Here is a 27,782-nt window from a genome sequence, read left to right as displayed (position 1 = left end):
TATGGTATTTCCGCAAGACGAGAGTCGTTCATTTCAACTGAGGCCAGATAGGGTTCGGAGCGATTATGATGAAAATAGAGAAGCTTGGTTTTAGATGCATTACAATTAACCAGCCACCTCTTTCCCCATTGCGCCATATGCTCAAGGTCAGAGATCGTTGTGATTGCCGCACTTTGAAGTGTTGCCATAGATGGTAATGTCGTCAGCCTAAATTGTTCTCATCTAGAATATAAATCTCACCCGTCTGTTTATATGCATGTATGTATGTATGTATGTATGTATGTATGTATGTCTGCCTAAAACTTTCGACAGAGACGACGGATTTTCACGAGATCGGTATTGTTTTGAAGCTCAGAAGCTCAACCCTTCAGACGACAACCATCAAAAAATTTGCTAAAAACATTAATTTCTTCACTCTCAACTGGACACTTTTCTACACAGCGGGTCGTTTTTTTTTTGTTGTTTTGTTTCTACGAAAGTCGTCCCATCTTTTCGATTTATTAGCCTTAATTTAAACCTTGGCCACTTCTGGTTTGGCGATGGATGCAACGACAAAAACGTCACCTTTTTGCACGTTCTTTTCCTCCTTCGCGGTACGGGTTCGAGCCTGCCTGCCTACTTTTTTTGTGTTGCTCAATACACACCTCCAAACGCCCGAGCAACACAGGGCACCTAGGCTAGTCTTAGCATAAGAAGTGAAGCCAGTGGTTTAACCTAATTCTTCAACTTGTGTGGTGCGTATATATTATTATAGAGTTAATGTTCTATCGATTTTTGTATATTATAAAGTTGCGATTTCAAAAATAAACAAAATATATCCATATGACTTGGGCACATTAAATTACATCGAAACCGAAATAAAAACTTTTGAAAAAAATACATGCATGTATATAACTTGAGTTTCTTCAGCCATAATCGAAACCGAAACCAAAGCTTATGAAGAATTCTTGATAAAATTATTTATAAAAAAACATAGATTGTTTGAGTGCCATCAGTTATAATCGAAACCGAAACCAAAACTTATAAATAATTTTTGATAAAATTATTTATTTAAAAAGAAGACGACTTAAGTGCCATCAGCTATAATCGAAACGGAAACCAAAGCTTATGAAGAATTCTTGATAAAATTATTTATTAAGTGCCATCAGCGACAATCGAAACCGGATCTAAGACTTATGAAGAATTCTGGGTAAAATTATTCATGGCAAGAAATGGAAGTACATAACAATTAAACGACCCGAAAACACAGAAAATAATACACACCTTATCGTATTAATATATAGGTACACAAACAAAAACAAATTTATAAGAGTATAGATATTGTAATATATATATATATATATATATATATATATATATATATATATATATAGAGAGAGAGAGAGAGAGAGAGAATCCGTACGTAAATTAACGTGTATATTATTTGAATTACAAATAAATAAATAAATAAACAACCATCATTGTTCGTTAATAATAGGTGCTTGTCGTTTTTAATAAAGAATAAGCAGAAGAAACCTTAAACTTTAAGACTTTGAGGATGTCATAATCATAGTCCAACTTTTAGCTTCTAAGGTATAATCATCATCATCATCATCATCATCGTTATAATGTATATATATTTACTCTCTCTCTCTCTCTGGTGGCAGTTTTATTTATTTATTTATTTATTTATTTATTTATTTTAGCCTGGGATAAATCTCACGGTGAATGAGCATATACTCCACTGATTCACAAAGGGGGAGTTAACGCCTAGGAAGATGATATATAGTACACTAACCTAACCCCTGGCGAACGAACATATACTAGAGGATCGCAACATAAAAAGGTCATATAGCCGCCCGAGTATGGCAACTTAAAGACAAAGGAACGCAATTCAACATAAACTCTTCCACAAAACCAATGAGACACTCCGGTACATAAACAAAGAATCCCGTCACCCCCCTACGGTCTTCAAAAACATGGTTGACAGCATCAGCAAAAGGATCTCCACGCTCTCATCAAACGCCGACATCTTCAACCAAGCAGCCCCATATTACAATGAAGCGCTCCAAAAAAGCGGATTCAGGGAAAGCATCAAATACCAACCAACCCAAAATAATCGGCCAACAAAAGACAGGCGCAACAGGGGCCGGAACATTATTTGGTTCTCACCTCCGTTTTCCCTCAACACAAAAACACGAGTAGGGCACCTATTCCTGAAACTGCTAGACAGAAACTTCCCTCCACAACATAGACTGCACAAACTGTTCAATAGAAACACGATTAAGGTCAGCTACTCCACCGCTCTATCGATTAAAAAGATCATCACAAAGGAACGCAATGAAAATGAAACTGAAGGCTGCTCTTGCAGATCCAGGGAAGACTGCCCCTTAGAGGTAAAATGCAATGCGAAATCCCTCGTATATGAAGCGATACTCACGCATGAGACCAGTGATAAACCAGAAACATATATAGGGATGACGAAAGGGACGTTCAAGCAGAGATTCTACCTGCACAAAAGTTCCTTCAGGGCAAAGACGAGGATAAAGACAGCTTTAGCCGCCCGAGTATGGCAGCTTAAAGACAAAGGAACGCAGTTCAGCATAAAATGGAGGATTATTGACAGAAAACCAGCATACTCACCATCCTCAAAACGATGCCCACTTTGTGACGCGGAGAAATACCACATCATAAAGGCTATTAATGACCCTCAAAAGACCTGTTTGAACATACGCAGTGAGACACTCAAAGGATGTTTGCATAGGAGACAAGCGCTACTAATAAACTGGGACAGAACAATAAACGAGGACCCCACCTAAAGGAGTTCTCCAAGAGTATTCTAGATACAGTCAACTTAACGCATAAAACAGAAAAGGCTAACGGACATTTAGGTTCTTGTAAAAATACATTAAGCACAAATATTAGTATATATGAAGAAGAATAAGACTGCCTATAACACAGTACACAGATATATAAAAGAATTTAGAATTAAATGACACACCCACCCTCATCTATTATAATATTCAATACAAAAAGTTAAAAGGATAAATAAGATAGATTAGTTACCCCCCTTAGACCACTAAAACACGAGTTGTCTCCCCTAAACCGAAAAAAAGGTACAGAGGTTAAATAAGATAAATTAATTATCCCCCTTACCCAACCAAAAGCAACGGAAGGCAGACGGAAAAAAAGAAAAAACAACAAAAAACACACAATTACTAAAACGCATTAAATGAAAAAAATTAAAAAAAGAAGAAAATTCATACCGGATTAAAATAAATTATACAGGAACTAGCTATAGTCTAATAAATAAAAACATACATTATTATATAAACAAACATATGCGGACCTGAAAAAATATGCCCCGGGGCAGAAAACAAGATGGCTGACGAGAGCCGAACATTATTTACGTGTTACCATTAACGGTTTCCCGTTGTGTTTGGGCTTGAAACCAACGGTACCAATGTTTTTCTGAACTTCTGTAAAACTAATGAATAAATATTTAGCTCTTATATCGAAAAAGTTTTCTTTGTAATCGAGCACTTTGTCGGAACTCTTTCCCCAAAATACAGTAAGCAAATATATATATATATATATATATATATATATATATATATATATATATATATATATATACTATAAATTTGTGTTTGTTTGTGTACCTATATATATATATATATATATATATATATATATGACGATTACAACGTCTTGTCAGACGAATACCACTCCCTCAGATACTTAAAGTCCATAAGCCCCAAAATTACTTTTTTTTTAGTCCTACCGGTAAATTCACACGCTCAAGCAGGCATGACACTGAAAACGGTCATTGAGATCAATTATTACATGTTTCCAGCATTTAAAGCCTCCACACGTCACAACTTTTCCATTGTCACAGGACCATTTTTATAAGCAAATGCCTGGGGGAGTATCTATACACAGATGATGTTCCAGAGTCTTAGCTTTGTACGACAGCTAAGTCTCTCTCTCTCGGTTCAAAATGTTGAGATCCAGCACCAAGCAAGAGCAAGATAGACACCAACAAGTAAAACTGCAGACCAGCTTAATGCGGGTACTGGTCTCCCGGTTTATGGTTTTTTAAATCAGAGATTTGCGTCTCCTAAAAAGGTTGCCTTCACCACGGCTTACGGCTCCACCCCAACACACACATACATACACACAAACATACCCGGTGCTAGTTGGCCGTTGATCTCGAAAAAGGGTTCATTCGCCCTTTGGAAGGTTTTGTTTTTAATCCTTCAGGGAGACTAGCAACCCTTCTCACCAAACAAGTCCGGTGCGAGAACCAGTTTAGTTGCCGGTGACCCGACCATGTAGCAGGTAGTACTGGGTTACATGGTACCAGTAACATATGACATGACCGTACATATATATATATATATGATCTGTTACTGATATATTCATTAGCAATATAAGCAGTTGCTTATTTGTATTTAATTATATATATATATATATATATATATATATATATATATATAATTACACAAACAGACACACAAACACACACACAAACATATATATGTGTATGTGTGTGTGTGTTTATACATATATATATAGATATGTATATATGTATTATTACCGTTATATATATATATATATATATATATATATATATATATATATATATATATATATATATATATATATAGTGGAAATGGTAATTAATAAAAACTGAAGAAAGTGCTCAATACCGTTGTAGAGCAGATATGCCTTTTATTTTTTTTATTACCGTATCTTTCTGTTAAGTTACATTATTGTTTCAGCTACTTGGCCGTTTTTTTGGGGTTTTTTTTTTTGCCGTTTGTAGCATCCTCAGGTTTTCTGTAAAAGTCTGAGGATGCTATAGACGGCCAAAAAACGGCCAAGTAGCTGAAACAATAATGTAACTTAACAGAAAGATACGGTAATAAAAAATAAAATGTGTATATATATATATATATATATATATATATATATATATATATATATATATATATATATATATATATATGATTACTTCATTTAATCACATAAATTAATATACGAAAATATAATTTTATGCATAAATTTACAGTGTTTACTTCCGCAGTGCTCAATAGGTAGAGCTAGGTAGTAAGTTATCTGTAGGAACGAAATAGCGAACAACTGTTCGAAAGATAGCGATACAAAATAAATTTTAAAATTGACAATAACAATAGAAAATAAATAAAATAAAATAAAATAAAAAATAAAATAAGCATATATATTTATAAATAAGTCTCTCTCTTTCCCTTTCTCTCTCTCTCTATCTATCTATATATATATATATATATATATATATATATATATATATATATATATAGATAGATAGATAGATAGATAGATAGATAGATAGATACTAACATAATATCCGAAGTATAGACTAAAACACAAAATGACATATCTAACTACATCTCGGCTGAAAGTAGGTCAATCTTAATACAACAAGAGGATATCTACCCTTCCATATACACACAAAGAGAAGGGGTGAACCGGAGGTCAACTGTGCTTTTGTCCTGTAAGTTCCCGTTCATTGGCTGTTTAGGATGCGCGCGGTGGCAACTAGGAAGCTGATTGGCTAATTAGAAAATTCAATAGCACGTGCGTATATATAAACGCGCGATAATCACAACTTTTCGCATAGGCCTGACGAATTCTCACGAAAATTAAACGCGGACTAATTTGCGTAGCTTAATTGGCACATATATTTTAATAACTCACTATATATATATATATATATATATATATATATATATACAGAGAGAGAGGGACAGATAGACAGACAGACAGACAGATAGACAGACAGACAGACAGACAGATAGACAGAAAGACAGACGGATAGCGTGAGAGAGTGAGAGAAAGAGAGAATCCATAAGTAAGTTGATATTACATTATTTAAATTATAAATAAACAATGAACAAATATCATTGTTCGTTAATAACAGGCGATTGTCGTTGTTTTTAATAATTACAGGGTGGGACGATGAAATTATCGCTCTGGAAAAGACGACATGATTCCATTTCCGTTTGATGAAAACCGGTTTTATTTTTTATTGTAGACCGTCTACTAGTTAGCCAGTTGTATACAAATCCCAAGAACGATAGGAGCCTTCTGTCATGTCTGAAAATGACACAATGTTCAACGAGTGAGATTGAAGATGCGCCGCTGTATAACTCATGCTCTCTACCGATCCAAGTTATAACAACAGGATGCTTGCCAGCACCCTCAAAACTGGATTTCCATGAATAACAGGGACGTATCCGGTGTGAAGTTTTCAACCAAAATTACGGTCTTTTGTATGGTTTCAAGTGAGGGCTACATCATGCCTCCTCACATCTTCGAAGTCAGCTTGAAATCAACACCAAAGTGTACCTGGATGTGCTGAAGAGTGTGGTGATCCCCTGCTGCAATCAGGTGGCCTCTGGCAGACCCTGGGCGTAGCAGCAGGACTCGGCGCCGGCCCACAAGTCCAAAGAGACCCAGGCTTGGCTTCAGAAGAAGTGCTACGATTTTGCACCTTTCTCTCACTGGCCTTCCTCCTTCTCCAACCTGAACCCGCTGCACTACTTCGTTTATTCATGCGTCGAGAACATCACCAACATGACATCCCACAACACCAAAGCCAACCTGATCGCCGCCATCCGCCGAGTATTCGCCGGGCTCTCGACAGATTTATTGTTCACCCTTGTAATAAACAGAAGCAAACTTAAACTTCACACTCTAACTATCACATAATCATAGCCTGGCTTTAATCTTCTAAGATATCATCATCATCATCATCATCATCATCATCATCATCATCATCATCATCATCATCATCATCCAGTCAACCAAACTCTCTACACTCATCTTATCTCGCTCTACTCTCCATCCCACCAGATCGGTCTTCTAGAGGCGTTGCATCATGTAACAGAAAGTCACAAACCCGATTATTCTGACTCTGCAGACGATTCCTATAATCGAGTTGCTCTTTGTAGGGTGTTCTCTCTCCAGTACATGTTGAGTCCCTACTCTATATGATTGTTGAATAGTAGTGGTTTCATATTTAAAGATGGCGCGGGTTCCATATTGGGGCACATATATAACGGGACTTATGTAATAAAGACATAACGATAGTGATGATGAAGGAGACTAGACATTTATATATATTACATTTCTTTCAACACATATTAGAGGAGAGGTGATATACTTCACTTATGATGATGGTGGGGACACATAATACTTCGAGGGGTTTGCACAAGAGTTCGTTATAATTGATGATAAACACATTACCTTTTCTGTTGTAACTGAATGACGTCACGAGGCAACACGTATAAAACATCATGACTTCTTTATTTATCGGATCGACCGGTCAAATGAATGTCAGGAATTCACTTGTATCTACATAGTTAATCTTCTACCCCTTCGCTTCCAAAGGGGCAGCTGACCATTTATATACAGACTGGAGATGTATACAAGTTCTTTTAACGCAGAGGAGGGGAGATGCATAATCCTCGAAGGGTTACACAATGTTCATTATAAATAATGATAATAACAATTACCTTTTCTGTTGTAACTGAATGACAACACGAGACAACACGTACAAAACATCATGATGACTTCTTTATTTATCGGATCGACCGGCCGAATGACGTCAGGAATTCACTTGTATCTACATAGTTAATCTTCTTCCACTTCGCCTCTAAGTGGACTCTCCTCTGACTATGTCAACTCTGGGCTAATCAACACGCTGACTGACTGACTGTCTGACTGACTGACTGACTCACTCACTCACTCTAAAATCCGAACCAATAGAACTATATGGAGAATCGTCCTTTGTCTATGACGTCAAAAGTGTGTTTTTCAAACGTGACTAATTTCACGTGGCTGTTTGTCCAAACACACTTCTGCAAACAAAAGAATCCTGTCTTAACCTATTTTTTAACAATATATTTTTAATTTTCATTGTTTATTCTTTTACTGACATATTTAATACTCAGATTTCTAAAGAATGGACAATCAACTCTTTTTTCCGATATAAACAATATTTAACTATTCTAATAGAATTTAACAATAGACTTAATTTCTCACATTCCACTTATTAACTTTGCCTTATCTTAATCTCATTTTCACTTATCTAATATTTTTCTTATTTGCATGGAAATGGGGACAGCCCTTCCATGTAACATGATAATAGAGGCTTCTTTTTATAAATATTTGATGAAAATAATTTAAAAGAATTACTTGTGATAATTTATATACTCATTGTTATTTATTAACTAGAGGTTGTAATATACGCTTAGATATATTTTAGTTTATGCAAATTTCGTATTTATTATTACAGAGCGAATGCTCTATTGATTGTTATATATAGTACTGATTTTAAAAGATTTTTTTTTTAAATCAATGATTTCGGTGCCATCAGAATCGAAGCCAAAACATTTAGTGTCCCAGCCGTGTCCCCTACCGTTTGAGCTATCGACAGATAAAAAAGATTTAAGATTAAACCACTTCAAGCTATAATTGAATTTGCACATGCGCAAAAGTAATAGAAATATATCAGCCAGTTGAAATTAACATTTTGCATTTCAACTTGCCGACATATTTCTGTATGCGTTCCTCACCTATCCAAACAAAGATTTTACTCGTTGTAAACCATTTTCGATCTATGATTGCTATTTTCTGTTGATTGTGACAAATAGTTTAAGAGTTTATCGGTTAAATATATTCACACGCATACATCTATAGTTTAATTTATATAGATTAGCTGATATTTTTTCATTGCCTTGAATAAAATGATAATATTTGTGCATGCCATCTCAGCACTACTGAGCTGCATATTACTATTCTTATCATTAACATACTTCATATGAGTTCACTGCACTGAACGTAATCGTCTTATCTGTTACCCATGTGTTGGTCGAATTTTACATTTATAAACGGTTAAAATAGAGCTAAGTTTGGAGCTTTTATTATGTAAATAATACCTGGAAATTCTCGATTGCCATGCTGATTCCATTTACTTCAGCGTTGAGGCAACCCAAAACAAAGAAAATGGCTTCAGTTGACGAATTTGATATTGATAATAATATTTAATAATAATATTATTTTGTGAAGAAAACCATTGATCTAGACAGAATAGTATGAAAGTATCTCATGAAGAGCTTGGAGACTATTCACGTTCGTTTGAAACAGCCTTCTCTCTGCAAGCAAAGGGAATAGGTTTGAACGTGATCAGTCTCTAAGTGATATCATACATATCAGTATCTTAGACATATAGCATATCCAATTTTTTTCTTTTATTTTTTTTAGTACACTAGATCCCTGTTTTTAACATATCGCCTCCCATTTAATTTTAAACGTATCGTCTCGCATTTCAATCGATTTTATTAATAAAAAAGGAAATCCCTCGATCCAGCTTACGAAAAGTGAGGACGAAACCGGTCAGCTGGCCTCCCCTATGAATTTTATTTAATTATTTTTTACATTTTCAACTTTTAATCATGAACATCAAAACGGGTGTTCCTATCATGATTGCAATAATGAAATTTTGTACCCCATATAAAATTATATATATATATATATATATATATATATATATATATATATACTCCAAAATCAGAAGATGTATTTATTTAACACTTAATAGTATATTATACATATGTTAATATATTACGTTTTGCACATGTTTCGTTGAATAGCATAAATTCATTAAACAACTCACTAGAGACAGAAAAAACAGGCGCAGTGAAATTTATTCGGTGGATTTCTATCAGTATTGCTCATTTTTCCGGGTTTTGACCGATATTCGGGACTCAGAAAGACAGAGCACTATAGCGCCATGTTTGTTTCCGTCTTAACTTCAGCGCACAGCACAACTCGTGTTTCACACTTGAAAACACACTTTAAAATCAATTAAAACACTAAAAACTTATCAAGATAGGTAGAAGAGTAACATCTTGCCTTTGATAACATTTATTTGTTTTATATTTATTTGTGTTTTGTGCGCCACTTTTTCATATCTCGGTCTATTGTAAAACATGGCCCATTTACCGGAAACCGATGTAATGTAATATATATAAATATACAACTCTTATGTTTTAATTTCAATCTATATATCTATAAAAGTGAAACTGTCTGTGTTTGCGTGTGCTGCGTGTGTCTGCGTGTGTACATTTCCCTACAAATCTACTCTGTCAATTTTCAGTCTACAGACTCGAGATTTGACATAAGGGTATTGAGATTTGGAAAAATCTTTTAATCGGTTTTGGGCCAGAAAAAGGGGCAAAAAATTCAACGATTTTACGCTTGAAAATTCTACCAAACTCCCCCGCCAATAATACATAACATGCCAGCCGAAATAAAAAAGACCGCTCCATGAATGGAAAAGTTATTCAAGAAAATCAGAAAAAGAAACTCAGTCGTGTTCAATAAGACGTGCTTGAATAATGACTTTCTGCCAATATATATATATATATATATATATATATATATATATAGCTAAAATGATCTTATAACATCGTGATCTGCGTATGCGAGTATATATATATATATATATATATATATATATATATATATATATATATAACGAATTTATAAGAGTATATATATATATATAACAAATTTATAAGAGTATAAATATATAACAAATTTATAAGAGTATATATATATATAACAAATTTATAAGAGTATATATATATATATATATATATATATATATATATATATATATATATATATATATATATACTCCTATAAATTTGTTCTTTTTTTTCTTTGTTCAAACTCTTACGTCAATTTTGGGTCTAAACTTTAGATGTAGGTTACCTGGACATGGACATGGTAATCACGACACCCTGCACTGATGATTTCCGAAAGGATGAAACACTGTCTGTAGAAATTTAAAAATTCTTATAGTAATAATCATGTACATAATCATTATCTATATATCTATAAAAGTGAAATTGTCTGTCTGTGTGTACATTTCCCTACAAAACTAATCTATCAATTTTCCGTCTACTGACTCAAGATTTGACATAAGGGGTATTGAGATTTGGGGAAATTTTTTTTGTTGATTTTGGGCGAGAAATTTGGCTGTCAAGGGGTAAAAGTTCAACGATTAAACATTTGAAAACTCTACCAAACTCCTCTGCCAATTTTGGGTCTAAACACTTAAACTTTGAAATGTATGTTACTAGGACATGGATCAAACTTTTTAAACGTGGACCAAACTTTTTAATTCGATTTGAGCCCAAAACAATATATGTTAAGGGGTTAAAATTAGGGTCAAAGTTAATAAAAAATTTGATTCCCGCGGTCTCTATGAAATAACTCAACCAATTTTTGGTCTCAACATTTAAAATTTTACATAAAGTGTATTCAGACATGGGCAACATTTTTAATCGGTTTTTGAAGGTCAAACTTGAAAGAGTTGACTTTACCAAACTCCTCCGCCAATTTTGGGTCTAAACACTTGAAATTTTAGATGTAGGTTACCTGGACATGAGTCAAACTTTTAATATATATATATATATACATATGCACATAAAGTTATGAATATTATATATGGCCCGAGTAAAGCCGTGCTGAATTGCTAGTATATCTATCTATCCATCTATATATATATATATCCATCTATCTATATATATATAAAGTAGTAGCGTTCGTGTATGTGTGTGTTTGTCTGTCTGTGTGTACAACTTCCAATGATCAAAGAAATATTAATGCCCATGATATAATACTTTCACCAAAGGAATTTCTATATATAGCATTCTTCAAACTACATCTACATTGATTTAGTTACGGTCATTAGCATATCACATTAAATTAAATCTATTTAAATAATTAGTTCGATGATATTATTCGACATAATAGTTTCGTTTCAACTGTACTAATTAACAAAAGTATTATTTAGTTTATTTAAATTTGAATTTATATTTGATTTAACTTACTTTATCTGAAATCGTTTAATTTTCAAACCAGAAGATCAAAGAGAAAATAACTGTGAAAAATTGTTTTAAATTGAGCACGTTCTTAAATATTTTCTGTAATAGATTTCTTTTCATTTCGAAATATTCTTCTAAGCTGAATTATTATTCTTATTTTTAATTATAGGAAACTTTTTTTTCGCTTATTCTTACTTTTTAAGTAAACTTTTTTATTTGTTAAAGAAAAATTATTAAAACTAATGTCCTCATTTACTTGCATCCCCCACGAGGACAGAGTTAGTCAGACACAGGGCCAATTTTCCATGTGAGCATACATTATTTGCTCCTTTTTGTTTTTATTTATAAAATTTAATCGGTGTTGCCCAGGATTTATTATAATAATTATACCATAGCAAGTGTGTTTAATTGCCTACGAAACAGATTTTCTTTATAATTTTTTTAATATCTTAAATTAAAAATGGCCAGTTTTTACGACGTGACCCAGCGTCGTTTAACCCCTAAAATAAAATTAAGACCTACTTTGGGGGGACCTAATACGTTTAAACAGTCTTTATAAATAATATGAAAGAAGAAATTGTGGAAAAAATTAACATCTTAACGTGGAGGAACATTTTTCTATATAAATCTAACGTAAAATGAACACCCACTTTTTGACCACAAAACGTTCAACGAGACATGTAATCTCTAGCATTTTTTTAAGTTTGGCGATCGAGGGAGCGGGAAACATGACAAATACAATTTGGGGGGGGGGTTGTGGCGGGGGCGGGAATTACATTTGAAACATAATATAACGATAAATTTAATTAATTTTTATGAGACCATTCTGTACTTTCACCTAACAATTTTATAAACAGAACGAATCTCAAAATATAGTAAATTCAATTTTTTGGGGTGGGGGGATTACATTAGAAATATAAAATGACGAAAAATTTCATTTAATCGTTTTTGGAATTTTTTTTTTTTTTTTGGTAGATCTTTTTTTTTTTTTGCGATCGCACGGGCATTCGCTGCTATTTTTATTGAAACAAAAGTTGAAATGATTTAGTTTTAATTAATTATTTGGGAGGGGGAGTTTTATTTCCTGTGCTCAATATCCGGAGAATAATGTCTTCTCTTTCTAGGCCTTCTGCCGAAATACCTGGATAAGAGAATATCACGTATTTCTTCTTTTTGGGGGCGATTACATTTACATGTTTTCATCCGTTCTTTTATTTTTGTTGTGGGGGTATCCACGTTGCTCATGATGAAAATGATTAGTATACAGGTGTGTTTCAAACGGAACTTCATGTCAACCCAGGCAACGCTGGGTACCTATGCTAATATCTATAATATAAAGCTGAACGTCTGTGTGTGTGTTTGGTCACGAATAGGCTCCTATATTGTTGACTATTATAGAAAACTGATCACATATAATGATAGAAGATGTATCGAGACACAGGAATGGGTATGTTTGGTCTGGCATAATGATGATTCATTAAAATTGTGGGGTCTGCATACGCGCCTGGTCCACAAAGTATGGAAATAAAAAATGTAAAAATTAAAAAAAAAACTTTTACATGTGTTTTTGATATAGATATACATGATAATAATTTGATAAGTGTGTTTTAACTTAAATAGGTATGGTATAATAAAATTGTGGGGTCTGCGTTCGCGCCTGGCCTCCATAGAATGGAAATAAGCACAAACTTTAATAAAGACTTTTCATATCTATCTGCGCAAGTATACTTTGATAATTGTGTTTCAGTTTGAAGAAAGATGGTATAATAAAATTATTGGGTGTTCGTTCGCGCCTGACCTCCATAGAATGGAAATATGTCACAAACTTTAACAAGTTTTTTTTAATATAGATCCACAGAATATTGTGATAAGTGTTTCAGTGTAAACAGGTATGGTATAATAAATTATGGGGTTTATCTATTTTATTTTTAGTTTCATCATATTTTGCTTTGGTTTTGATACCCTCAAATTCGAAGCTATCTCTTTACAACCCTTCCTTTTCATAACCTATCATACTTTCATAAATCAGAGTCCATTTTCTGTAGGTTGTTTTTGAACCCAGTCAACGACGGGTACTTTTGCTAGTATATATATATATATATATGTGTGTGTGTGTGTGTGTGTGTGTGTGTGTGTGTGTGTGTGTGTGTGTGTGCGCGCGCATATATATATATATATATATATATACACCAGTAGTATTTATTTCAAATGCCAAAATATTGAATCATTGGGATCATGAGAAATTCGTGGCAAAGTCTAATTAGAATTGCTTCGAGGTCATTTTATTTGGAACCGATCACTTTTAACATAAATACAATATTCAGTTTCATCGTGTCTTCCTTCTTACAATTTAAAAATAAATCTGATTTTTCTTTAAAAACAAACATTCATGAGAATATACAACTACTTGCACAAAAATAAGTTGTCATATTTTTTGTTTAAAAGATACAATTTCAAAGTTTATTTTCCATGGTATCAATTTGTATATCTATATATCTATAAAAGTAATATTGTCTGTCTGTATTTGTGTCTCTACAAAACTACTCTTTCAATTTTCAGTCTACAGACTCGAGATTTGACATAAGGGGTATTGAGATTTTGGATAATCTTTTTGATCGGTATTCGGCCAGAAATTTGGCTGTCAAGGGGTCAATAGTCAACGATTTGACCTTTGAAAACTCTATCAAACTCCTCTGCCAGTTTTGGGTCTAAACACTTGAAATTTTAGATGTACGTTACTTGGACATGGATCAAACTTTTCAATTCGATTTAAGCCCCAAAACAATAAATATTAAGGGGTCAAAATTGGGGTCAAATTTGTTGTTTTTTAAATGTGACCTCTGCGGTCTCTATCAAACTACTCAGCCAATTTTTCGTCTAAACAATTAAAATTTTACATAAAGTGTATTCAGACATAGGACAAGCTTTTTAATCGGTTTTTGTTCGAAATTTTGGCTTCCAAGAGGACAAAGTTCAAAAGATTTGACATTTGCTGTCTCTAGCAAACTATTCAGCCAATTTTGGGTCTAAACATTTAAAATTTTACATAAAGGGTATTCAGACATACATCAAGCTTTTTAACCAGTTTTGGGGCAGAAAAATTATCAGCCAAGAGGTCAATGTTGAAACTGTTATCATTTGCAAACTCTACCAAACTCGTCCGCCAATTTTGGGTCTAAACACTTGAAATTTTATATGTAGGTTACCTGGACATGAGTGAAACTTTTTAATATATATATATACATATGCACATAAAGTTATGAACAGTACATATGGATATAGCGCTAGAAAAGTAAACAGGTGTAGAATAGCGCTAGAAAAGTAAACAGGTGTAGAAAAATCCATATATAGATATAATAGGTAAATAAGGATTAAAAAAAAGTAGATAGATAAGTATGATATATAAATGTTGTGCCTGTATCAATAACAACACGAACGCAGAAAGTAAAGGTAAAACAAATATATTAAGACGAAATGATAATACATATTTACAAAGGTGCAGTTATACTGCAGTTGGAAAATTGTCCGGCAGAGTGCGTGTTAAAGTCTTTCATGGAGCAACCGGCACATGCGTCTTGCCTATCCGGCGTTCGAACACAGCTCCCCCGTCTTGCTGACTTGATACCTTTGTCTATATCTTTTCGCCCACGTATGCTAATTAGTGGGCGTCTCCACAACAGTAAATATATATGATATATATACATACAGATATATATATAGATAGATAGATAGATAGATAGATAGATAGAAAATACATAAGAATATAGATATTAAAATATGATCATTTACACGATGAAGCAACGTCGCGGCTTACATGAGTTCGAATGTGTTTAACCGATGAGGCCAAATGAGGGTGAAACTCGAGTCTTGGACTTCCGGTTTGTTGGCTGTTTTTCTCTTGAGAATTGCAACGTTGCTTTACCGTGGAAGTGATTATATCATCTCCCACATTCTGAAAATTCCATATTGAAACATATAGATAGATTTCTAAATGAATAAATATATTGATAGGACTGTATAGATAGATTCATACGAAATAAGCTTGTATCAATAGATTCATACGAACAGAGTACAAGATAAAGCGAGGAGGGCGCAAATAAAAAAGAGTTATACAAGAGATATTTGGAGTCTTTAAAAAATCATGAAAACGTTTTTTTTATAAACGAAAAAAATAAATAATAAATAAAAAAAAAAATAAAATAGCGATAGAGTGCATCATTATTGAAACTCGACTGGCTGGAAAATTTTCAACGATGGGATGAAAACTCATTATTGAAAGAAGAAGAAAAAAAACTAGAGAGCGTAATATTGGTTGGGAGTTGCAGTGTATCTTAACTATAAAAACGTTTGTAAAATGTAAATCCATGCCTAGTAACTTCTTTCTACTGTAGGTATTTTATTTCTTATTTATCTATCCATCTATATATACAATTATAAATTATAAATAACTCGCAGTTTAGCCCGGCTTTGCTCGGGCCATATGTACTGTTCATAATTTATTTGTGCATATGTATATTTGGGAAAATCTTTCTGATCGGTTTTCGGCCAGAAATTTGGCTGTTAAGGGGTCAAAGTTCAACGATTTGACCTTTAAAAACTCTATCAAACTCCTCCGCCAATTTTTGGTCTAAACACTTGTAATTTTAGATATAGGTTCCTTGGACATGGATCTAACTTAATAACTTAATTTGAGCCCAAAATAATAAATGTAAAGGGGTCATAATAGGGGTCAAAGTTTTTAAAAAATTGACCGCTTTTTTTTTGCTTTTTTTTTTTTTTTTTGCTCAATATACACATCCAAACACCCGAGCAACGCCGGGCTGCAATGCTAGTAGTTAACTAAAGATGATCATCCCATAAGAAGACCGTAAAAACTAATATGGAATTAATTTAAATGAATGTTTAAAAGAATATGCAAATTAGCTAGATCTTTTGCTAGTGAATGCAATTCCACAACCCATATATAAGAAAATTGTATTTTCTTTTTAAAATAAATAGAAAATGGAGTTTTTAATATTAGTATCAATACACACAAAAGAAAAACGAATTTATAGGAGTATAGATAGAATTATTTGTATACCTACAGCAACTAGAGTTTCATGCTTTCGCAATCATCAGTGCGGGAAGTGACTACTGCCACTGGTCGAAAGATTCGGGCCCCGAGATGAAGCCAATTTTGTACTCGGGTCATCATCAATCGCCACAAGAATCAAAAAAAAATTAACATTTATAAAGCCAAATACAGAGATAACATTACTAAGACTGTCTAAAGTAATCAAACGATCGTATAAGCGATCTCGCACAAGGTCAGTCGACCGCCTTTTTATTTTTCATACAGTGCTCAACTTTAAAAAGTTACATCTTAAAGGGATGAAATGATTATAAATTATAAATGACTATTTTTATACCTATAGACACTAGTGTTTCATACTTTCGCAATCATCATTGAATGGAATTAATGATTGCCGCTGGTCGAAGGATATATATATATATATATATATATATATATATATATATATATATATATATATATATATATATACATACATACATATATATATATATATAATAAAAATTACAATTAAATTTACCAAAATGATCCAAGATGGTAAAATTAAAATATAATATAAATATTAAAGAATTAATATTTATAAGGTAGTTATCTCAGCCAGATGTAAAAGCTCGATTAAACTAAATAGGAGATAGAGCTTATAATACGAGCAAAAAGTTAATAAAACATGTTAAAAACACTTTGAAATGAGTTAAAAACATATTTAATCTGAAAAGGAAACGCTAGATAAGTGGATAGTCCTTAATCCGCGGAGTTTCGAAGAAATACTTTCCTTCTCATCAGAGTGTAGGAATTACCAAAATGCGGGATCGGATTTTGCATGCACAAGTATTTGATGAAACAACAAGTAAGTCAAAGATCATACTTGAAAACAAAAAAAACTGGATTATTTATCTTCCACCAGATTGTCCATTCATGTGTAATCACATTTTTCTTCACCATATTCCCTCTGCTTCACTTTTTTTTGTTTTCAAGTATGATCTTTGACTTAATTGTTGTATCATCAAATACTTTTTGCATGCAAAATCCGATCCCGCATTTTGCTAATTCCTACCCTCTGATGAGAAGGAAAGTATTTCTTCAAAACTCCGCGGATTAAAGACTAACCACTTATCTAGTGTTTCCTTTTCATATTAAATATGTTTTTAACTCATTTCAAAGTGTTTTTAACATATTTTATTAACTGTTTGCTCGTATATATATATATATATATATATATATATATATATATACATATATATATATATATATATAATATATATCAAGTTGTAGGTGTTATGAGAGAAAACTCATGAATAAAAACGAGGTTATTAAGAGTGCTCAATAAAAAAGAGCAAAATATAATATTTTTTATTTATATAGACAAATGTTACATAGTCTCTATACTGACCATGCTGAGATTTCGGACAATTCGTTGGTAAAAATCAAAAGTCTTCGTCAGGCGACGTAATATGGTTTATGTGTCACTGAAGACGATAGGTTAAGCCATATTACGTCGCCTGAGGAGGACTTTTGGTTTGTACCAACCAATTGCCCGAAACATTAGCATGTTCAGTGTAGAGACAATGTAATATTTGTCGATATAAATAAAAATATTATAATATATATTTATATATATATATAACTATTTCGCTATATATGTGTGTGTGTATGTGTGTGTGTGTGTGTGTGTGTGTGTGTGTGTGTGTGCGTGTGTGTATGTGGAGTTCGACAGAAATATTCCAGAGTTCGACAAGATACATCTGAAGAAAGTCGGAAACGTTGTGAAAATTACACTCGATGGAAGCAGTTATCTGAAGAATCCAAATAATACGAAAAGAGAAAAAGTTTGCATAAAGAAACTCGTATATTTGCATTTGAAACTAGTTGAGATTAGTGGCCTGGCGGTGCTGGATTTCGAACGAAATCACAGCTGAAACATGTATGCATATATGTAGCAAAGAAAAAAAAATATATATAGAGAGAGAGAGAGAGAAAGGGGGAGAGAAAGTAAGAGAGATAAATAAATAGAGTGTGTGTGTGAAAGAGAAAAACAGAGATAGAAGATAGATAGAGAGAGAGAGTGAGAAAGAGAGAGAAAAAGATATTTGGGTGTTAGAGAGAGAGAGAGAGAGAGAGAGAGAGAGAGAGAGAGAGCGATAGATTTTAAAATAGAAATAAACAAAATGTTGCACAAACCTATGAAGATGATTTTAAGCAAACTTGCCGCATAGACAACGAATGTTAAAGCCAACACTGAAAACTGGGCAATTTGAAAAAATCCTCTTGGCTTCAAACTTGTAAAAACGCTGTCCACATCAATCAGGGAAGTCTTTCTTGTGGCCGCCATATTTGATCTTTCGATAATGGCTCTGGCTCTTTCAAGTCAGTTTTTATTTATTTCTTTAATTATTTTTTAAATAATTTTTTTTTCAAATCACAAAGAAATTCAAACAATAAGTTCAATTATTTGGTTTAACGTATTACAATGTCCGTTTCAGAAAACCTAATTCGCAGACGGACCCCATACCCACAATCAACGTATCATCCCAAAAAATTGAACATTTGGTTTTGGTGGAAGGTGTCCGTCTGCTGCCAGGCTTAAAACTGAGCTTAAGCAGTCTGATTCGATAGTTTTAAGCTCCGAGTCTAAACAAGATACTGAATTAAAATAAATAAAAATTAGCATTTTTTTTTTTCAATGTAAATAAGAAAAAACATTTCATTTAGGTCACTGCATTTACAAATTGTAATCCAACTTCTTTTTTTCTAACGTGACCTCCCATACACAAAACATATTTTTGATTTCACCCACAATTGCATTATTATGGACGAAGAGCAACTCAATCTTATTGGGTACATTTATTTAAATAATATATGTCATTTTATTTTTATCTTTTAATTGCTTTTTTAATTTAAATTACATTTTGTTTTAATTTTATCAGAAGATAAAAGTAGAGTTTCATCTTTTAGCTATGATATATCATAGCCTTTGTACAGGGAAGGCTGTGCCACTGAATCTACTTTTTTTGCTAACGTCACAGTGATTGAAGCTAACTATCGCCTAACGACTCATTTTGAATAAATTAAATTTTCAAATTAATCTATTCTACAAATGGAAGTTGTCTGTATGTTTGTATGTCAAGCTACGGCATAATCACGTTGATACACAGGTTCTCGTCAGATCACCGAAGGTAAGCAACGTTGAGCCTGACTAGTACCAGATAGGTGACCATTTGGGAATTCTAGGCGCTGTATGTGCTCTCTGCTTATCTCGGCATTGTTTTCAGGCGTCCTGAACCTCCACTTGCCACTGGTATTCAACAAATGTTGACTCAGGAGAGGTGTGGTTGGAGATTGCGCAACTCTTGTCACCAAAAGTTCATGGACAGGCACCTTTACAGTGGGTATCCATAGTCTGTCAATACTGAAAAAAAGCCTTTATGTCCAGCTTAAACTACAAAAATACACAACCAGCCCCAACAAAGTTGGTATTTTTTTAATCAGCGTAACTCCGGAAAAATATCTAAAATTTAAAAAAAAAAAACATTTAATCTTTGAGATCAGATGGCTTTTTATATAAGTTAATATTATCAAGAAATAAACACGATTTTTAATGTTATCATGTATAATTACAGCACAGGAAATGATACAGCATTTTTTTAATTTTTAATTTTTTTTTAATTGAAAGACGCTAACTTAGTTTTAACAGGCGTTCATAAAATTTTTTGACGTTTTCACTAGCACTCTGGTGGCGTCCTGGGTTTATTTTTCATTCCTCACTCAAAAAAAAAAAAGGAATTTTTTTCTAGGGGGTCGTGAGAAACTTCACCCATTTAACATCTATTCACTTTTTTAAGCACCCTGTAACATTACCTAACACGTTGTAGCCTCAGTCGCAAAGTAGATAAAGAATAAAAAAGAAATTCAACTTTTTTTTTGTACAACAAAATTTATTTTCTCATTCTCCCGCCAAGTATATCTCCTCGTTACGGTTGTGACGTCTCTCACGTGGTCGTTTTCTCAAACGTACTCTCGCACATCATCCACGTCTCTAACGTGATCGTTTTCTCAATCGTACCCTCTCCACTTTTTATAGTCTTCTTTTTCTTTATTGTGACGTCATTTCGCTTACGGCTCGGTATTTCCACATAGCTGTCTGCGCTATGTTACACCTCAGGCAACACTGGATAGCCCTGTTAGTCTATAATATAAAGGGCAGCTGTCTGTATGTATGTGTGTATGCTTGTATGCCTGGTTAAAACTAAAAAAGAAAAAACGATCAAACAAATGCCACAAGGGTGGTATTTTCCTAATCGGCATTTCCTCGGATGAATATAAAAAATTTGTAAAAAAAAAAATATTTATTACCTGAACTCAAGTATTTTTCATTGTTGTTATGTATTAATTTTTCATTGTTGTTATGTATTAATTTTCATTGTTGTTATGTACTAATTTAGAAAGAAAACTAATACTAACTAATTCCATAAGAAATCTATAACATAACTGAGAGTTTTCCGAGAATATGTATGTGTGTATGACCAACTAGAGAAGAATGAGGTGGGCGAAGGAGAAGGAGAGAGGGAGAGAAACGGAAGGGGGTGAAAAAGATGGAGAGAGATAGAGAAAAGTTTTAATAGAAGTCCTAGGCAACGCCGGATAGCCCTGTTCACTTTCAGCATGAATTGGATCGTGTTACTTTTTTTTCTTTTCTTTTTTAATACGCTTTTTAAAAGAGCTACTATTCGTTATCAAAACATTAACGTTTTGGTATGTCTCGATTGCACCAAAATATATGACGTCATTTTCGATCGAACAGACCTGTCTAATGTTGGTCGGAGATATACACTTATATAACTGTCGATTTCCACATGGAAAGAGTTTGCTATGCCTTTCTTTTGAAATTAGCTTAGAAAGGCTATATTTACACACACACACACACACACACACACACACGAATTCTGTTAAGCTGCTATTGATGACGCTTATGAATTTCTCATACTATCTGTAACCTTCATAATTGTATCATTTAGATCCTTTGGACAACTGCTCTCATCCTGGGTATCATTTTCACAACGTTTCTGTTGATATAACCTCCGACCTTCTTCGGGTGTATTTGTTCAACTCGGGAAATTGGACGGCATTTCGGACTGAACTCTTTATTTACTTCACGAGGGGGGGGGGTAGCATACTCTCGTTCCATCAGCCATTACTGGATAGAGGTCTTAAGTAATTTGCAATTGTATTTTTCGGCCGCCCACACTAAGAATTGAACCTTCAACCTTCAAGAGAATATCACTTTTACAATTGAGTTTTCTAAGTACTCTAATAACTGCATTGATGGTTTAAATTTTTTTGGTCCCCCGACAAAAGGAGGGTGAACATGTAAATACACCCTGTCCGTTTGTCTGTCGGCACTTTTCTCAATAACTACGCTTGGAATTTTTGGAAATTTTGCACAAACATTAAACATGATATGAGTAAAAAGTAACAGAACGGGTTTTCCGGGAAAACTCCACTTGCCCCAGCTAGAGGTGCCTTTCGGGTTAAAATGGCTAAAACTGACACTTTTATGCTTATTAAAAAAAAATTGATGCCTTGGATTTTCATAAAACTTTCTGAAAAATTGTAATTAACTGATTTCTAAATGGAGGGGAGGCAAATGGTGGACTTAGTCATTTCTTTTTTTGCATGGTGCTGAACTCAAATTTACATATGTTAAAGCCTAATACTTCACCGTTTGTTCATTTTCACCAGGAGACTTTTGAGGCTAAAGCGGGGGGGGCAAATACTGAACTTAGCCATTTTTTTATGCCTCATTCATGATTCACTTGTTTATTTTATAGTCAAGATTAGAGAAGAAGAAGAAGAAGAAGAAGAAGAAGAAGAAGAAGAAGAAGAAGAAGAAGAAGAAGAAGAAGAAAGGAAGGGTGGAAGGTTGAACTGACTTCTCACCCAAGGAAGTATTTACAAAGGAATATCAAATTCACAAGATCACTTGTATATCCCCGTCGGGTGGAGATGACGATGTTTGTTTTTGCAATTCTTGCGAGGAGGTTTCTGCGGCCTCCTACATACAGCGCATGGTATTCCTAAATAGTCACCCATGGTACTGACTAGACACAACGTTGCTTAACTTTAGCGATCTGACTAAAACCGGTGTTTCAGTGTTAGTGTACCGTATATTTAAAAGTTAAGAACATCTATTAAATATGTCTAATCCATTTATATCTATACCCCTATTAATTTGTTGGGTTTTGTGTGTGTGTGTGTGTGTGTGTGTGTGTGTGTGTGTGTGTGTGTGTGTGTGTGTGTGTGTGTGTGTGTGCATTGATATTCATATTAAAAAAATTTTATTTATTTATTTAAAAAAAAACATACAACTTTGTTATATATGGGTTGTGGAATTGCATTCATCTGCAAAAGATCTAGCTAATTTACATATTCTTTTAAACATATATTTTAATTAATTAACTATTAGTTTGTTTTTTTTTCGCTTTTCTTATAGGATGATCATCTTTAGTTAACTGTTGCGTGTAATTATATTCATGCAGATATTCTACATGATTTATACTTGCATAATATTTGCGAAAAAAAGGTTAAAACCTCCTTCTATATATATTTATGTATGCGTATATATATATATTTGTTTAAAAAATTTAGCCTACCAAACTCCTGTCAGTTTTTGGTATATAGACATCAAACTTAATATACAGGGTATTCAAACCCATGCAAACTTTATATTTGAGTTTTAGCCTAGAAAAATGGGCGCAAAAGTGTAAAAAATTGAATTTGCAGATGAAGGTCGAACGACGGCATTATGAATACGCATGCATAACGTAATAGCTATTAGTTCATATTTTGATTTTTAGTCTTGCAGCAAACATGTCTTCATAGCTCCGGCATTAACGTCAAAGGAAAAGATAAATTGTAAGCTAAACGTTTTAGTGGCGCACGAGTCATTGTTTTTAAATCTTTTAAAATCATGACTATATATTGGGTCATATATAATATAATAATAAATACGAAATCTGCATTAATCGAAATATCATATTTAAGTGTATTTTAAGACTGAGCAATATATATATATATATATATATATATATATATATATATACTATAATTATTATTAAATACCTACAGACACTAGCGTTTCATCCTTTTGAGAATCATCAGTGCATGGTGCCACGATTAACCCCGGTGGAGAGATTCGAACCCAGCAACGAAGCCATCTCTGGTTCCATTAGTAAGGACCAAATCCATTCGGCCATCGTCAACCTTTGAAATTAAACATTTATTTTTTACGTCTGTCAAAGTGACCCAATCATTATATGATGAGCTGCAACGCACACACACACACACACACACACACACACACATATATATATATATATATATATATATATATATATATATATATGCATATATATATATATATATATATATAAACAGTTGAACTACTTCTGGCGAGAGGTAATGACCTCGAAACACGCGTGTACGTAGATTACTGATTTAAAAATAATAAATAAATATATATATATATATATATATATATATGTATATATAAATATGCCCAAGATATATATATATATATATATGTATATATATATATATATATATATATATATATATATATATATATATATATATATATATATATAAGCCCAAGATCCATAAGGATGGTGTCTCCTTAAGGCCCATCTTGTCTATGATTGGATCAGCTCAACATGAACTTGTAAAGTGGCTGGCTAAAATTCTGGAACCTGTGTTGAACAAATTGTCAAGTAATTGTATTACCGACTCGTTCCGCTTCGCTTCTGTCATGCGTGAACTGGAATGCAGTCCTCAAACTAATTTCCTTTGTTCCTTTGATGTCACTAGCTTATTTACGAACGTTCCTATCGATGAAACGATTCAAATTTGTGCCGATACGTTGTATCGTAGCACACTGACTCCTCCTGCTTTTCCAGAGAATATTTTTCTGGAATTTATGGAACTGGCCACTAAGTCGGTCAGTTTCAGCTTCAACAATGAAATATACCAGCAGGTGGATGGGGCGGCAATGGCAATGGGAAGTCCTCTGGGTGTTATCCTAGCTAATATCTTCCTAGGTTTTCAGGAATCTGCGTTATTCACTCGGGTTACTAAACCCTTTCGTTATTGGTGATACGTTGATGACACTTTCGTCATTTTCAAGTCTCGCCATGAAGTGAGTGAATTTTCCCTGCGTTTGAGTAATCTCCACCCAGCTTCAAAATTCACCATGGCGGAGGAACACAATGATTCTCTTCCCTTCTTGGATATTTTGGTAGAAAGGACAGGTAACAATTTCTCTACCACAATATAAAGGAAACCAACTTTCACGGGCCTGTATATCAGTTGGGACTCCTTTGCCCCTATTAGTAGGAAAATCAGCTTGATCAAAACGTTGGTTCACCGTGCGCTTGTGATTTGCACGGCCAGCAAATTAGAAGCTGAACTGAAAAAGATAACAAATATACTCATTAAGAATGCTTTTCCCGAGTGTATTATTGCCAAGTTCATTCAGAAAAAAACTTGCGCAATCAAACACTGATATTTTCTTCGGACCACCTAAATGTCCGGTATATTTAAAGCTCCCTTTCATTGTCGCTAGCAGTAAAGGTTTTTCTGATAGGATCAGATCTGTGATATCCTGCTGTTACTATGCGGTACAACCCCGTGTGGTATTTGGTACCAAGAAGGCCTTCCTGGCTTTTCACTGGACAAAAGTTTAGTAATTTATGAATTCAAATGTCAGTGCGGCGCTGACTATGTGGGTCGAACTCTTCAATGCCTGGGCGTCAGACTGGCCCAGCATATACCTGCACGATTTCGGAATCCATGTATATCTAATAAGAACGTATTGACGAGCACTTCCTGGCGTTTAAGGAATACGCCCGGACGCTTAATTTGCACATCCAGGCACTCACCGATTCATGAGTCGGCGATCGGGCAACATTTGCTTGACAATAAATTGTGTGGAGATGCCTATTCGGATGTTCTTTTTCGTATCGTGCACAGGGCTCGCGCTAAACATTTGCTGAATATTTTGGAGGCATTGTGTGTAACGATGCCTAAGCCTTGGCTCTGTAGGCAGAAGGAGCTTTCACACAATTTGGAATTGTTTAACGAGCTCTAATATATATATATATATATATATATATATATATATAGAGAGAGAGAGAGAGAGAGAGAGAGAGAGAGAGAGAGAGAGACAGACAGACAGACAGACAGACAGACAGAGGATTGTTGATTTTCTTATGCACATATAACTGTGTCTATTGAATTTTCTGCTTCATTCTATCGATATCTGCTTGTGTTTGGGTGTTACATTTCTTTCTCCCCCCCCCCCGATATTAGTGACAATTAATTTGCTTTTTTTTTTTTTCTTGTATAATTCTCCATTTCCCCACCCCATGTTAGAGAAGGGAAAAGAAATCTACTTATTTTTTTTTAAAACGATGTTTATCACGTTTATTTTCTTAATCGCAACCGCCGATGTTTTCTCTTGACAATATACCGGTTGAAAGACGTTTCGAGGTTTATTTTAGGTCCCTTTTTTTATTATCGCTAATCTATAAATATATAAATTTAATCTTAAATCGTTTTTATTAACGAATTGTCGCTTTCCCCTTAATGAATTTTTTTTTTCTAGCTCGGCATGTCTCCGGATATCTTGTTCATTCAAAGCTATTATTAACTTTTGTACCACAAAAAATCTGTATATATATATATATATATATATATATATATATATATATATATATATATATATATATATATATATATATATAAATATATATATATATAAATATATATATAAATATATATATAAATATATATATATATAAATATATATATATATATAAATATATATATAAATATATATATATAAATATATATATATATAAATATATATATAAATATATATATATAAATATATATATATAAATATATATATATATAAATATATATATATATAAATATATATATATATAAATATATAAATATATATATATATATATATTAGTGATGAGACGATTCCGATACAATTACCGATTCTTACTAAATTACCGATTCCGATACAATTATTGATTCTGATTTCAATTCTTTATAAACTAAAAAAAAAAAATAACTATGAAATTGTTATTTTTTTCTCATTTATAGTAAAAACACGTTAAAAAAGTTAAATGTGCAGATATTTTCTCAGGCGTAAACAATACACTTGTAAATAATACACTTGTAAATAATACACTTGTAAACAATACACTTGTAAACAATACACTTGTAAGCGATGATCTATAGATTTTAGTTTTACCATTAATCAAAAATCAATAAATATTGATTATTTTATCATTATTACCAGCAGTGGAAGATTTTGCTTTTAACAGAATTAAATTAAGAATAAAAAAATAAAGGAATCGTTTATTGTTCCAATTTCCGATTCCCGATCCCAATTCCGATTAATCATCCCAACACTAACATATATATATATATATATATATATATATATATATATATATATATATATATATATATATTGTGCGTGTGCGTATATGTGTATGTATGTATATATATATATGTATATATATGTATATGTATATATATGTGTATATATGTGTGTGTGTATATATATATATGTATACATGTATATATGTGTATATATATGTATATATACACATATACATGTGTATATATATGTATATATACATATATACACATATATATGCATATATAAACATATATGATGATTAATCACCTGAAAAGATGCAGCAATCGTCGTATATGTA

At 32.9% G+C, this 27,782-nt stretch overlaps 1 protein-coding gene across 1 annotated transcript in view; it reads right to left on the bottom strand.

Moving 5' to 3' along the window:
- LOC145256450 (solute carrier family 22 member 21-like) overlaps nt 1–19,645 on the bottom strand; it is a 93,008-nt gene extending 73,363 nt beyond the window's left edge. The window contains exon 1 of the mRNA XM_080115376.1: nt 19,171–19,645. Coding sequence (XP_079971502.1) covers nt 19,171–19,321 — 151 coding nt within the window. The 5' untranslated portion in view covers nt 19,322–19,645. The remainder of the gene's footprint in view (nt 1–19,170) is intronic.
- Nucleotides 19,646–27,782: the final 8,137 nt, after the last annotated feature.

Source organism: Euprymna scolopes, chromosome 32 (genome assembly GCF_053919585.1).
Source record: "Euprymna scolopes isolate OS-2025 chromosome 32, ASM5391958v1, whole genome shotgun sequence".
Classification (NCBI taxonomy): Eukaryota; Metazoa; Mollusca; class Cephalopoda; order Sepiida; family Sepiolidae; genus Euprymna; species Euprymna scolopes.
Note: the sequence above shows the minus strand (reverse complement) of the source record. Positions and strands in the feature narration are given on the sequence as shown.